The sequence below is a fragment of the Oncorhynchus tshawytscha genome, linkage group LG08, assembly GCF_018296145.1.
Source record: "Oncorhynchus tshawytscha isolate Ot180627B linkage group LG08, Otsh_v2.0, whole genome shotgun sequence".
In the NCBI taxonomy this organism is placed as follows: Eukaryota; Metazoa; Chordata; class Actinopteri; order Salmoniformes; family Salmonidae; genus Oncorhynchus; species Oncorhynchus tshawytscha.
This window is the reverse complement of record NC_056436.1, coordinates 57,399,935-57,415,847: the sequence shown is the minus strand read 5'-3', so window position 1 is coordinate 57,415,847 and position 15,913 is coordinate 57,399,935. Positions and strand designations below refer to the sequence as shown.

Genomic DNA, 15,913 nt, shown 5'->3' with positions numbered 1-15,913 from the left:
AAATATTGAAAGTATTTAACAGATTTCTTATTTTTTCATATCGTACTGTGGTATAGGCTGGTAGCTCCTCACGTATCAAGCTTAAAGTGTCAGAGATAGAAGGCTGAAACAATGTCTGGGTTATAATCCTAACACATAACACACACTTCCCGCAAATACACACCACACTCACTTGTTCCTGCTCACACACACAGAGACACACATGATCAGGTGGTGCTCACTCAGTAACTCAGCCCCAACTTGACCCTCTGCTCTCATCTGAACCCCTATCTGACCTGTTAGTTCTACAAAAAATTATTGATCAGGGATTATGGATTTTAATCTTAATCTTTTAAAGCTCATTCTCCTTTGTGGTCACCATCGTGAGAATGAAGTGCAGGGTGGACATTGTTTGAACACCCTCCAGTGGACTGAAGGAGAACGACAGTCTTAATGCACCAGAGTCAAGTTCCAACAGCGGCCAGACAGTTCAATATCTGCATGTTCACAAACAGCAATTTGTACGATCGATCTGTAGAACCACTGTGGAGGTAATGCAACACATTTTTATTATAGGTGACACAAGATGACGCCGACAGACACAGTCACCCTGTTACTCGCTCCTAGCCAACGTTATCAGTCATAACTAGCCAGCCTCCGGCCCAGGGCCCTGCCATGAACCTAAGACACTGTTATTAGCTGGCTACCATCCGGTACTCTACCCTGCACCTTAGAGACGGCTGCCCTATGTACAAAGAGTCATTGAACATTGGTCACTTTAATAATATTTACAAACTGTTGAACCCATTTTACTTGTATGCTGAACAAAAATATAAATGCAACATGCAACAATTTCAAAAATGTTGCTGAGTTACAGTTCATATCAGGAAATCAGTCAATTAAAATAAATTCATTAGGTCCTAATCTATGGATTTCACATGACTGGGCAGGGGAGCAGCCATGGGTAGGCCTGGTGTGTCTATACACACCATTATACTGTATATAATGGTGTGTATAGACTGTATGGACAGTATATGAATAGAAAAGGTGTGTACAGAAGTAGTTATATAGGATGAGCCATGACTAGAATACAGTATATACATATATAAAGTGGGTAAAACAGTATGAAAACATTATTAAAGGGACCAGTGTTGAATGACTCTATGTACATAGGGCAGCAGTCTCCAAGGTGCAGGGTGGAGTACCGGGTGGTAGTTGACTAGAACAGTGACTAAGGCTAATGGTGACTGTTTAACAGTCTGATGGCCTGGAGATAAAAGCTGTTTACCAGTCTCTCGGTCCCAGCTTTAATCCACCTGTACAGTCTCCACCTTCTAGATGGCAGCGGGGTGAACAGGCTGTGGCTCAGGTGGCGGAGGTCCTCGATGATCTTCTTGGCCTTCCCGTGACACCCGGTGCTGTAGATGTCCCGGAGGGCAGGCAGTGTGAACCCTGGTGATGTGCTGGGTTGTCTGCATCACCCTCTAGAGAGCCCTGGGGTTGCGGGTAGTACAGTACTATGCATCTGTAGAAGTTCTTGAGGGTCTTTGGGGCCAAGCTGAATTTCTTCAGTCTCCTGAGGATGATATTATATTGTTATTGTATTGCTACACTCTTAGAAAATAAGTGTAGTAAAAGGGTTTTTCAACTGTCCCTATAGGAGAACCCATTTTGGTTCCATGTAGAACGCTCTGTGGGACGATTTTTTTTCTTGAGTGTATGGTCAGGGGGCCGCAACATAATTACAAATCATTTGTAGACTGCAAATTGACCGTAAGAAGCCCAAACAGAATTGGACTAAAACACAATCATTTCAAACCTTGCTTACATTTGTATACTGTCACATATATCTCCCTATTATGTGTGGGAATACTTTGGAAGAGATTTACAGAATTAAAATCACTCTCGGATTTGCCGGTGTTTTTAAAATCACACTCGGATTTGCCGGTGTTTTTACAGTCTTAAAAATAAAAAGTAATATTGTAAGAAAACATGGGGGGGCGGAGGTGTTGTTGCCTACCTTCAGCACCTGGGGGTCGGCCCGTCAGGAAGTCCAGGATCCAATTGCACGGGGGGGACCCAGGGCCCTGAGCTTAGTGATGAGCTTGGAGGGCATTATGATGTTGAAGCCTGAGCTGTAGTCGATGAACAGCCTTCTTACATAGGTATTTCTCTCGTCCAGGGCTGTATGCAGTATAATGGCGATTGCGTCGTCCGTCGACCTGTTGGGGCTGTATGCGAATTGTAGTGGGTCTAGGGTGCCGGGTAAGGTGATATGATCCTTACCCAGCCTCTCAAAGCATTTCACAATGACAGAAGTGAGTGCTCCGGGGCGACAGTCATTTAATTAGTTCAGTTACCTTCACTTTCTTGGGTACAGGAACAAGGGTAGACATCTTGAAGAGAGTGGAGACAAGAGACTGGGATATGGAGAGATGTAATATGTCCGTAAACACTCCAGCCAGTTTGTCTGCACATGCTCTGAGGACGCGGCTTGGGATGCCGTCTGGGCCGGCAACGCTTAAATGTCTTACGCACATCGGCCACGGAGAACGAGAGCACACAGTCCCCGTGAGCGTCAAGGGCCTGTGTCGGTGGCTCGATGTTGTTGTCCTGGAAGCGGGCGAAGGTGTTCCGCTTGTCCGAAGGCGGGGATGTCGGTGTCGGCGACATGGCTGGCTTTCCCTTTGTCATTTGTGATTATCATCTCATGTTTGAGCTGTTGAATTGCAACCACAGCTGGTCTCTTTATACACGTCCATGTTCCCAGTCACCTTGTCGTGGTTCGCGCCTTTCAGTTTTGTGCGATTGCTGCCATCTATCCACGGTTTTGGTTTGGATAAGTTCCAATCGTCACAGTGGGAACAACATCCTTAATGCACATTCTGATGAAGCCAGTCACCGATGTGTATACGTAGATACTATTCTCAAAGGCGACCGGGGACATTTTCCAGTCTGCGTGATCAAAACAATCTAGAAGCATAGATTCTGATTGGTCACACCAACAGACCTTACCAAGGGGTGCTTCCTGCTTCCTGGAGGAGCAGAATGGAGGCGTGATCTGATTTGCCCATGTATATACTCCGCTATTAAAATGTAAAATACACTGTAAAACACTGTCATCTTACTATATACACACTTTAGATAAATATAGTAGGAAATTGTCATTTCAGTCTTTGGCCATGTCCATTTGTAAGGGAAAGAATGTCATGTTTAAGGTGCTTTTCAATTCGCTTTTCCATGTGGCTTCCTTCAGAGTCCTCTGGCATGTGCTCTCTTTAAACACAAAACACCCACATATGGAAGCATATTTACAGGAAATGTTCATAAACGACAAAACCGTGAACAATAGTCAAGTGTTAGTGAATAGGATGATGACATTGCAGTTTCTCTCACAGGTTTTCTACATTGTTCCACTTTCTTGCGTTTGGTTCTCAGTGTTCTCTGACAGTTCTTACCGGGTCTCTCATACCTCCGGGTCGGGGCTAATAATGATAAGAGGCTCACGGTTTCTCCCTTTGATGATTGGCCAGGGGTTGAAGTAGGGGAACACCGGCTCTGTGAACGTGGCGTCGGAGAAAGTGAACAGGTGACTCATATCCCCTGCGTCGTAAAACGCCACCACACCCCTCCCGTAGTCAAGGTACACCCCTACTCTCCTGGGGGGTCGAGGGGGGTGCAACAGGCTCTCCTCGTGGTTGGTGCAGGCCTCGTACTCGCTCCCTCCCGGCCCCTCTCTTAACACCAGGGTCCAGAAGCCGTCGTCGGGACACAGGCTAATCTCATCCTTCCTGTTGACCGAGGCGGTCGCCACCCCCAGCCCCCAGGCCGTCTTGGTGCCCACCTCAACCACCCAGTAGTGTTGCCCTGAGGCGAGGGCTTGGCTTCCCAGGACAATGTTGTAGCGGGTGAACCGCTCAGGGTTGTTGGGCAGGTTGGGCTGGATGTCCCCCACACTGACCTGGGTGCAGCACGGGGACACCCACAGCCTGGGGTAGGCGGTGTCTGGGTTTAGAGTCACCGCTGTCACACCTGGGAAGAGACAGAGGATTTGGAATACGATAGAAAGGACAGGCTGTATGCGGTCAACATATTGGTGTGTTTGGATACTGTCGTGTGACAGTCAGGTTTGATAGAATGCAATCAGATGGATCCTGTGGTGGAATGTTGTCAGATATGTGAGCGCTGTCGTCTAATGGAGTCTAGTGTGGACTATATGTGGTCAGGTGCGGTCTAACTACATTTTGCTGTGGTTGTACCTGGCTGAAGGACAGCGCTCATCCTCCTCCAGGTGCGGTACTGCAGTGGTCCCAGGAACTCCCCCTCCGGCAGATCCACACACACCTCCGGGGGTCGCTCAAACCTAATCTCCGCTCTGAGAGAGAGAGAGACGGATGAAGAGAGAGAGAGTTTTTTTCCCAGAGTTCCCAGTGGTTCTGAACACGGCCTTTGTCTCGGCGGAGGGAGGGAGAGAGCAGCAGAGGGTCCGCCTCTCCCGGTCCCTGCTCCCTCCTTCCTTTCCTCCAGTGAGACTGACCAGAGAGGGGACACCGTCATCCACCTGATGGCAAAACTCGAGTTGCACCACATCTGCCTCAATCGTGCACAAATCCATGTTGTTCCTAACATCAGAGAACGTGAAATATTCCTCGACGTTAAAATAGACAGACGAGCTGCTACTAATAATACAAATGCAGGGCTATCAATAGGCCTTCACTTGACTACTCACTCATTGCAGCTGCAGCGCAAGTGGAAGTGCGGAAAATCATTGTTTTATCTTTTGTCATAGCGTTGAATAAAACCAGTGACAGGGCTGAATAATTTATTTGACATGAACTCACTCATAAAAACAGCAGCTGTTTGCTGTATTCTTTGACAGTCTCTCCCTGGTTATGGTTTTAAAAGTTATTGAATCTTATGTAGGCTAGTATCAAACTTTGCTGTGCCCGGAGTCATGGACATTCTGTAGGTCATGGAAGTTCTGCGAGGTATCCGATTGGCCAACGCAGTAGCCGTATTCAATTTAGCCACAGATCTCCCGGTCTGGCAGGTAGGCCAAGTTTGTATTTTCAGACCAATGAAATGGTTCAAAATGGGAAGACTTTGCCTCCCCGGTGCGCAGGGCTTCTGAATCAAGTGGAACTACCGCCAACAGCGCAACACGAATAGGAAAAAAAAGGAGCGCAACCCTTTATCGTGGGCTTTTCTACAGAAATGTTTGGTGACCGACTAGGAATGCCTTGAAGATCGTCCGGTTGACGACCACTGCCTTACAGTATGAATAAATAATGTTGAAAAAGTGTGAGGAACATTGGGTTACTGTTTTTTAAAAAAAAATGTGAAGTCATGTGGATATGACACAGATCTATGAACTGTAGCATCAGATAAGAACTATGGATTCTTTCACTTACCCTCCGATAAAATCCTTGATTCCCTGAAAGAAAGAATGACAGCGATGAGGCCCTGCTGAGACATCCACACACTCTTCTCCTCAAAAACCCTCAACTATATTCTGGATTTTACTTTAACCCTTTCTGTTTTCGTTTTCACTCTCCCTCTATTTCTTAACCCCCCCCACCCCCCACCCTTAACCCCTCTCCCTTCCTCCTCTACAATCTATTTTCTCTCTTTGTTCCTATATCCATTACAGTCCCTTTCTCTTTCCCCCTCTCTCCACTCCTTTTATTTCCCCTTCCTCCCTCCTCTCCTCTCTCATCTCACCCGGAGTTGTGCCGGGTTCTCATTCTCTCGGAGTTTGACGCGGAGCTGGTCGGCAGTTTGCTCTAACTGGCCGATTTGCTCTGTGGTGTGTTTGAGGACCTCCTCCAATTGGTTGAGCCTATTTTCCTTCTCCCGCCGCAGACTCGCCTTCACTCTCTCCTCCTCCTGGAGAAGGAACTCCCTCAGACGTCCAAACTCTGCACTCACCTGCTCCTCTATGTCCCCAGCTCGCTCCTGCCGTAGGGAAGGACAGAGAAAATGTTACAGACTGGGTTGGAATCCATCTTTGGAGACTGTGTTGGACCACTGAGCTTCAGTCAGGAGGTTAGCTCTGGGAGCTAACACGAGCTTGTTTCATTTTATTTCAACTTCAAAGGATACAACTAAGTCAATTAAGAGGAAATTCTTACTTACAGTGACAGGCTGTCAAGAGGTGGCGACAGCAGTGATATAAAACGATGCAAAAAAAAACAAAGACATCACGAAACACAATGAGACAGACACACGGCAACAGCACATTCAGTGATAACAGAGGCAGGAGATAAACACATATTGATTCAAATCTCATGATTCAAATCTCATGATTCAAATCACTTGATTCAAATCTCATGATTCGAATCTCAGTTCTCAGAAACGGTCACTCGTCACATGAACACCTAACCACCTCCGCTGCATAGACACACACACACACACACACACACACACACACACACACACAAACATTTGCCACATCGGTCACGTGGTAGCTAGATCGTTGACACACATCCTTGCTCATACCCACTTCCTGTTCCCCACAGAGAGACAGAGGGAAGTGAAAGAACAAGTGATTGGAGGAGAGAAAGTGTTTCAGTGTGTAACAGACAGACACAGGGCATGCCTCCTTAATGGGGTCCCGATGTCTGTGCTGTGCTCATCTTCAACGCAGGCCTCCACCGACATCGTACACATTCGGTATCTACCTCACACACACACACACACACACACACACACACACACACACACACACACACACACACACACACACACACACACACACACACACACACACACACACACACACACACACACACACACACACACACACACACACACAGTAGAGCCTGAACATTTCTCTTTTACTTCACAAAGCCTTGTGAGGTGAAGCCTGTGTCAGAACAGAGAGGGAGAGACCTGGGAAAATCCTACATGTTATGATTGATCTTATCGGTACGAACTAAGGCGTGTATTTTACCTAATTCTGTGTGTGTTTACATTAAGGGTGTGATAATGTGTGTGTGTGTGTGTGTGTGTGTGTGTGTGTGTGTGTGTGTGTCTGTGTGTCTGTGTGTGTGTCTGCACAGTGTGTGAGAGAAAGAATGGGTAATCCCCTAATCAGAGTCATAATCCCAGCTTCATTGTGCATTAGACATTCACAACTGTCCAATAACGACGTTACCACCTGTAACAACATAATCACATTGACAAACTCTGTATAATTAAACTCATTAGAATGTGCCTGGGTGAGACAACGCACTAGAGTGTTGACTGGCCACTAGAAACGTTTCAAGGATGATGGGCACTGTAAATGAGAAGCCTCTCACTGACAGCACACGCACGCACACACACACACACACACACACACACACACACACACACACACACACACACACACACACACACACACACACACACACACACACACACACACACACACACACACACACACACACAGTCAGTCAGTCAGTCAGTATACCTTGATGAGCATGATCTTGTTGTTGGTCTGGACCTGACAGAGAGAAGCCTGTTCAGTCTGGATCATTACTCTCTCCAGGGCTATAGACAGCTTGTCCTGCAGAAGAGAAAGAAGAAAAACAGGTCACACACACACACACACACACACAGCTTGAAGTTATGCGAGTTGAACTGGTAAACAGTGTTTTCCGTTATACAGAGATTCATTGAATTAGGCCTAACTCTCTTGTCAATTTAAGATGTACTGTTTTGGATCCTTTGTAGTCTGACAACAAGCTCAATGTGACTCATATGACCAGAGGGCCTTTCCAACTAACTGGCTTCATTTCAACAAGTTGCCCAAATGAATCCCCCCTTCCCAAAAGTTACAATGTAGATGGATAAGATTTGTGAAAACAGTGTAGTGACTGAGGTATGTCACCAAATATCCAAAGCAAATATAAAAGGTTAAATATGTCAGGGAACTAAGCCTTGACACCAGCACGCCGAATTCCTCTCGAGCTCCAAATAAAGGCTACATCAACACTGACTTGTGTCTGCTTATGTCTCGCGCTCTAGCATGTTAAAGACTCAATTATCTTGGGTCCACATTTATCTTACAAGACTTAAAATATATGACTGAATAGCAACTTTGTGAACTTGGCTCAGTTTGAGATTTGTGGACAGATTCTGCCACAATTTATGCATTCCAATGCGTCAGGTCCCTGTGTCATGATGTTACGAACCCGGCTAACTTATATGTATTCCAAACACCTACACAGATAGATAGTAAAATAGTGTTCTAAAAGTGTTACCTTGTAGTTCTCGAACGCCTCGTTGATGGGGATGACATTGTGCGTCTTGTGATCTCGGGACATCCCGCACACCAGGCAGATCGCGAGCTGATCATCCTCACAGAATAGCTTCAACTTCTCCTCGTGCTCCTCGCACCGGTCCGACTCGAGGCGAGGAGAGAAATCGGTGAAACTGAACCCGGAGCTGGGCATAATGCCCCCCCGTTGCCGTTCTTCAGTATCCTCCTGTGAGCTCTCCTGGTCTCCGGGTTTCCCATCCATGGCTCGAGCTCTCCTCACGCTGTCCACGACGTTACACAGAAGCGAGTTGGGGCGCAGCTTCGGAGCGCATGTCTTTCGGCACTTCGGGCAGGTCGGGTGTTCATCGTACTTGGCCTCCCAGCACTGCGTAATGCACACGCGACAGAAGTGGTGTCCGCACTCGAGGATCACCGGCTCACGGAAGAGCCCGAGGCACACTGGACAGGTGAGCTCGCTATGTAGCTCCTCAAGCGTGCTGGCGTCAGTAGCCATTCCGAGCCGTCTGCATACTGAAAGGATAGGGGGTTGCGCTCAGAAAGTAGCTGACTGCAGCACGGGAAAAGTTCACTCTTCCGTATGTGAGAGGGCGACAAGGGTGCGGTCTGTCTGAGACAGTAGACTCCTCTGTTTTCACGGAAGAGGGTGAAGAAGTGCAAATCAAATCAACGTTTATTTGTCGTGTACACAGTTTTGTGTGTGCAGCGAAATGTTTGTTTCGAGATCCAACAATGCAGAAACTTCTATCAATACAATAACAACACACACATAATCCAAAATAAAGGAAGATATATCAGAATGAGCAATGTCAGAGTCCGGAATATAAATACATTTATACTCAGTTTATGAGGTACACCCCCCTGTAGCCATGAAGGGATGCACCTGGTCAACAACAATGCTCATATACCCTGTGGCATTCCCCACACCATGACACCACTGCCACCAGCCTGTATCGTTGACACCAGGCAGGATGGGGCCATGGACTGCCATCAGCATGACGAACTGGGATTTGTTGGACCAGGCAATGTTTTTCCCCTCAGTTGTCCAGTGTTGGTGATTGCCTGCCCACTGGAGCCGCTTGTTTTTAGCTGATAGGAGTGGACCCCATTACGGTCTTCTGCTGGAATAGGCCATCCGTGACAAAGACTGACGAGTTCCCGAGTGACACCTGGTGTGTCGATGTCCAGGAGGGCAGGCATTGTGTCCCCGATAATGTGTTGTGTTGACCGCACCACCCTCTGGAGAGCCCTGCCGTTGTGGACGGTGCAGTTGCAGTACCAGGCGGTGATACAGCCTGACAGGATGCTTTCAATGCTGCATCTGTTGAAGTTTGTGAGGGTCTTCGGGGGCCAAGCCTAATTTCCTCAGCCTCCTGAGGTTAAAAAGGTGCTGCTGCAGCCTTCCTCGCCATGCTGTCAGTGTGAAGGGACCATTTCAGGTCCTCGGTGATGTGCACGCTGGGGAACTTGAAGCTTTTGACCCTCTCCACTGCGGCTCCGTCGATGTGGATGGGAGTCGGGGGCGTGCTCCCTCTGCTGGCTCCAGTAGTCCATGATCAGCACCTTTGTTTTGTTGACGTTGAAGGAGAGGTTATTTTCCTGGCACCTCTCCACCAGGTCTGTCACCTCCACCAGGTCTGTCACCTCCACCAGGTCTGTCACCTCCTTTCTGTAGGCGGTCTTGTCATTGCTGGTAATCAGGCCTACCACTTGGTCGGCAAACATGATGATTGAGTTGGAGACGTGCATGGCCACGCAGTCATGGGTGAACAGGGAGTACAGGAAGGGGAAGTCTAAGACCCAGTTGCACAGGGAGGGAGTTCAGACCCAGGGCTTAGTGATGAGATTGGAGGCCACTATGGTGTTGAATGCTGAGCTGTAGTCGATGAAAAGCATTATTACATAGGTATTCCTCTTGTCCAGGTGGGATAGGGCCGTGTGCGCGATTGCGTTGTCCTGGATCTGTTGGGGCAGTATGTACGAGCCTCACCTTTTCAAGGCAGTGTTCTGGAACATTGCATTTACATGTCCACAGAGCCCCGTGGGCAGAGGCGTAGAGAACCAGGTATTGCTCTGGCCCAGTTCCATTTAGGTTCCTGGCTCCTACTTTTATGCACCCCCTGAAGCACTGTTTATTATCTATGCATAGTCACTTTACCGCTACCTACATGTACATATTACCTCAACTAACCGGTGCCACTGGACATTGACTCTACTGGTACCCCCTGTATATAGCCTCCACATTGACTCTACTGGTACCCCCTGTATATAGCCTCCACATTGACTCTACTGGTACCCCCTGTATATAGCCTCCACATTGACTCTACTGGTACCCCTGTATATAGCCTCCACATTGACTCTACTGGTACCCCTGTATATAGCCTCCACATTGACTCTACTGGTACCCCCTGTATATAGCCTCCACATTGACTTTACTGGTACCCCTGTATATAGCCTCCACATTGACTCTACTGGTACCCCTGTATATAGCCTCCACATTGACTCTACTGGTACCCCTGTATATAGCCTCCACATTGACTCTACTGGTACCCCCTGTATATAGCCTCCACATTGACTCTACTGGTACCCCCTGTATATAGCCTCCACATTGACTCTACTGGTACCCCTGTATATAGCCTCCACATTGACTCTACTGGTACCCCTGTATATAGCCTCCACATTGACTCTACTGGTACCCCTGTATATAGCCTCCACATTGACTCTACTGGTACCCCTGTATATAGCCTCCACATTGACTCTACTGGTACCCCTGTATATAGCCTCCACATTGACTCTACTGGTACCCCTGTATATAGCCTCCACATTGACTCTACTGGTACCCCTGTATATAGCCTCCACATTGACTCTACTGGTACCCCTGCATATAGCCTCCACATTGACTCTACTGGTACCCCTGTATATAGCCTCCACATTGACTCTACTGGTACCCCTGTATATAGCCTCCACATTGACTCTACTGGTACCCCTGTATATAGCCTCCACATTGACTCTACTGGTACCCCTGTATATAGCCTCCACATTGACTCTACTGGTACCCCCTGTATATAGCCTCCACATTGACTCTACTGGTACCCCCTGTATATAGCCTCCACATTGACTCTACTGGTACTCCCCGTACACAGCCTCTCTACTGTTATTTTATTGTTTTAGAATCTATCTTTTTTTTTCAATTTCCTTAAATTGTATTTAAATAGTTGAACACTTATTTTTCTTAAAACTGCATTGTTGGTTCAGGGCTTGTAAGTAAGCATTTCACTTTAAGGTTTACACCTGTTGTATTCGGCACATGTGACAAATAACATTTGATTTGGTTTGGAATCTAAATGGACTGGATAGGTGAAATCAAATGTGTGTGCTTGAATTTGAATGAAGTTGTATTTGAGGGATGGGTGGTGCCATAGTGTTATAGGAGCTGCATAAATGTAGTGTAGGCCCAACTGTAATAATGTAATGTAAGTGTGTTAGAGGGGTCTGTGACAAGGCTTTAAACCAGGTGTCATCCTGAGGGTTTGAAACTCGTACATGAGCCAGAACTCAGATGAGCCAGATTAAAGGCTTAAAACTTAAAGGCCCAGTGCAGTCAAAAACATGATTTCCCGTGTTTTATATACACTGATTATACCAAACATTAGGAACACCTTCCTAATATTGAGCTGCAACCCCCCTTTTTGCCATCAGAACAGCCTCAATTCGTCAGGGCATGGACTCTGGAAGGTTTTGAAAGCCTTCCACAGGGATGCTGGCCCATGTTGCAGTGCTTCCCACCATTGTGTCAAGTTGGCTGGATGTCTGTTGGGTGGTGAACCATTCTTGATACACACAGGAAACTGTGGATTTTAACAAGTGATATCAATAAGGATCATGACTTTCACCTGGATTCCCCTGGACAGTCTATGTCATGGAAAGAGCATGTATTCTTCATGTTTTGTATACTCAGTGTATATTTTCACACTATGATGTTGGAATAATACTGTGAAATTGTTAAAATGATGATAATGCCCTTTTAGAGTAAAAGCACCTGAAATTTCAGCCTGTTTTGGTGGGAGTTGTGACCTGCCTGGTGCCATCACCAGGTGGTAAATTAGTTTATAGACCTATACGAAAGAGAGTTCCAAACCTCCCTGGCAATAACAGCTGTTTTTCAGTTTCCCCCTCCCCACTCAGACCACTCCCCGACAGTCCTAGCTGAATTCTTGCATGAGAAATCGCTCTCAACTAAAGAAGCAATTTTTGTTTATTTTTGACCATTCTAATTGAAAACAATCACAGTAAGGTACTTCATTGTTACCCAGAAATGATTTGATATGGAGATAAAAACGGCTGCATTGTACCTCTAACCAATCCATCAGTTGGAAGTCAGCAGCTTCCATTCCACCAAGGGGGAACGGGGAAATACCTATGGGTCTCCAAATTAAACCTGTTATCTGTCACATTTTGGGTTATTCTATGGTCAGCTTCTGGGCAGTGCTTGTCCCCCAGTCAGCCATCAGTGTCAGCTATGATATGACACCTTGAGTTTGAAAAAAAAATACTTTTGGTTATTGAACTACAGTAGGTGAAATGGATTTACATCCGGTAATGGAATTATGGAAACGGAGTAACATCATTGGTCCCTGATCTGTACTACACTAGAAATGCACAATTATGGATAATAATATCATTCTGTTCATGGTGGTGTATCCTGAATAACTACAAAAAGGTAGAAATATGCAATAATCCTTATTTGCATATTTGGGTATTATTCTACACACTGGCTATTATTTGAATGAGCTCCGCCCACAAACAAGACCACTTTGGTTGGTCCACACCGGTCCCAATCTGAACCAATCTTAGACGTCTATGTTTCAGGAGTTTGGACATCACAGTAGAGTAAAGTTCAGTACAGTACAGTAAAGTAGATATGTTCAGCACAGTATAGTACAATCCAGTACATTATAAAGTGGGTGGTTTGAGCCCTGAATGTTGATTGACTGACAGTCGTGGTATACCACTTGTATGACAAAACGTTTATTTTTACTGTTCTAATTACGTTGGTAACCAGTTTATAATAGCAACAAGGCACCTCGGGGGTTTGTGGTATATGGGCAATAAGGACTGTGTCCAGGAACTTTGTGTTGCATCATGCCTAAGAACAGCCCTTAGCTGTTGATATATATGATATATTGGCCATACAGTGCATTCGAAAGTGTTCAGACCCCTTCCCCTTTTCGTTACGTTACAGGCTTATTCTAAACCGGATGAAATAAATTGTACTCATCAATCTACACGCAATTCCCCATAATGACAAAGCGAAAACAGGTTTTAAGAAAGGTTTGCAAATGTATTAAACATTAAAAACAGAAATACCTTCTTTACATAAGTATTCAGACCCTTTGCTATGAGACTCAACATTTTGCTCAGGTGCATCCTGTTTCCATTGATCATCCTTGAGATGTTTCTACAGCTTGATTGGAGTCCACCTGTGGTAAATTCAATTGATTGGACATGATTTGGAAAGGCACACATCTGACTACATAAGGTCCCACAGTCGAAGGAATTGTCCGTAGAGCTCTGAGACAGGATTGTGTCGAGGCACAGATCTGGGGAAGGGTACCAAAACATTTCTGCAGCATTGAAGGTCCCCAAGAACACAGTGCCCTCCATCATTCTTTAATGGAAGAAGTTTGGAACCACTAAGACTCTTCCAACAGCTGGCCGCATGGCCAAACTGAGCAATCGGGGGAGCAGGGCGGTGACCACGAACCCGATGGTCACTCTGTCAGAGGTCCAGAGTTCCTCTGTGGAGATGGGAGAACCTTCCAGAAGGACAACCAACTCTCAAGATTGAACTCTTTGGCCTGAATGCCAAGTGTCACGTCTGAAGGAAACCTGGCACCATCCTTACGGTGAAGCATGGTGGTGGCAGCATCATGCTGTGGGGATGTTTTTCAGTGGCTGGGACTGGGAGACTAGTCAGGATTGAGGGAAAGATGAAGGGAGCAAAGTACAGAGAGATCCTTGATGAAAACCTGCTTCAGAGCTCTCAGGACCTCAGACTGGGGCGAAGGTTCACCTTCCAACAGGACAACGACCCTAAGCACACAGCCAAGACAACAAAGAAGTGACTTCGGGACAAGTCTCAATGTCCTTGAGTGGCCCAGCCAGAGCCCGGACTTGAACACGATCGACCATCTCTGGAGAGACCTGAAAATAGCTGTGTAGCAACGCTCCACATCCAACCTGGCAGAGCTTGAGAGGATGTGCAGAGAAGAATGGGAGAAACTCCCCAAATAAAGGTGTGCCAAGCTTGTAGCGTGATACCCAAGAAGACTCAAGGCTGTAATCGTTTCCAAAGGTGCTTCAACAAAGTGCTGGGTAAAGTGTCTGAATACTTATGAAAATGTGATATTAAATGTGTTTTACAAGTTTTGTACATTTGCAAAAATGTCAATTATGGGGTATTGTGTATATGTGGAAAAAGTCAAGGGGTCTGAATACTTTCCAAATGCACTGTATACCACACCCCCTCGGGCCGTATTGCTTAATTATACTGCACTCGTGTGCTTTACTGAACTCTAGTTTACAGTACTGTACTCTATTTGACAGTACTGTTCTGTACTGTGCTGTCCAATCTTGTGAAACATAGACGTCTATGATTGGTTCAGATTTGGTCCTACCAGGGTGGACTGACCAAATGAACACTACTTTTCAATGTCCATGGACGTCCGGTGTCGGTAGGTGCTCAGTGGGTGAGGAAACTTGTTACAGTAAATGGAAAGAGGGTAGGTGGTAGGTGTCATGGTAGGAGTCATTAAGAGCCGGGAGACGTGACATTAACTGGAGAGAGAGAGAAGAGAGAGAGAGAGAGCGGCAGAGAGAGAGAGGAAGAGGGGTGTGTTGTCCAGACTGTTTTCACAGTCTTGCTTTGACTACCAGATGATGGAAAGAGAAAGAAAGCAGTTATGAGCTGAACATAACAGTATGCCAGTATTTCTCGTTGTAGCCAATTCAATTGCAGTAATTACGTTAAAGACTTTTCAGTAATTACGTTACCGATTTGGTAACAGAATTACGAGTTTTAATCACTTAATAACTTTAAACAATCTTTAAAATCACTATAACTAATTGATAGGTCTACCATTACTTGTTGCTTCTGTGAACTTTCCTTATCCTCCCCCCTCATGAGGGAGAGACATTATAAATTATCTCCAAGATATGTGGGTTTTTGGAAATGGAATTACAAGGCTAAAGTCAATGTTTCTTAAACTTACAGAAGGCAAATAATTTATCCAAAAGTAGAGAGGGGCTCTGCCCTAGCTTCTAGCCAGTCTTGGACGTCTACTCTGGGGGAGGTGGGTGACTTCACCCCCTGCCTCTGGTTCTTCTACATGAAGACTCCCCCAAAAGCCGTAGGGGGAGAGGGGTACCAGCCCATCTGCCAGTGCAACAGGAACCAGTAGCATTTTGCCAGGCTTTACCAACGCCAGAGCCGTGCTCCCCTCTGCTCCTCCTACATACTTACCCCTGGCGGAGGCAAACGGCCCAGAGACAAGTGGATGTGTGAACCACAGGTGAGTATACTGTCTGTCTGTGAGTAACTGTGTATTACATTCAGGGTCAATTCCATTTGATTCTACTCGATTCAAGAAAAAAACTTTATTTGTGGTGTTT

General features: G+C 46.2%; 1 protein-coding gene across 1 annotated transcript; it reads right to left on the bottom strand.

Moving 5' to 3' along the window:
- Positions 1-1,164: 1,164 nt before the first annotated feature.
- LOC112255703 (zinc-binding protein A33) lies at positions 1,165-8,845 on the bottom strand. The gene is made up of 7 exons (XM_042325663.1): positions 8,226-8,845; positions 7,433-7,528; positions 5,701-5,934; positions 5,391-5,413; positions 4,239-4,354; positions 2,000-4,011; positions 1,165-1,555 (listed from the first exon to the last, which is right to left on the bottom strand). Exons 1-6 carry the CDS (start codon positions 8,736-8,738, stop codon positions 3,446-3,448), a joined length of 1,548 nt encoding a protein of 515 aa, XP_042181597.1. The 5' UTR covers positions 8,739-8,845; the 3' UTR covers positions 1,165-1,555; positions 2,000-3,445.
- Positions 8,846-15,913: the final 7,068 nt, after the last annotated feature.

What these genes read in the sequence shown, in the direction of transcription:
- LOC112255703 (XM_042325663.1), bottom strand. Translation starts at nt 8,738, where the DNA reads ATGGCTACTGACGCCAGCACGCTTGAGGAGCTACATAGCGAGCTCACC. An exon ending in ACAAGATCATGCTCATCAAG is followed by an intron (nt 5,935 to 7,432) that starts GTATACTGACTG and finishes TCCCTACGGCAG; the next exon opens with GAGCGAGCTGGGGACATAGA. An exon ending in AGAACCCGGCACAACTCCGG is followed by an intron (nt 5,414 to 5,700) that starts GTGAGATGAGAG and finishes TCTTTCTTTCAG; the next exon opens with GGAATCAAGGATTTTATCGG.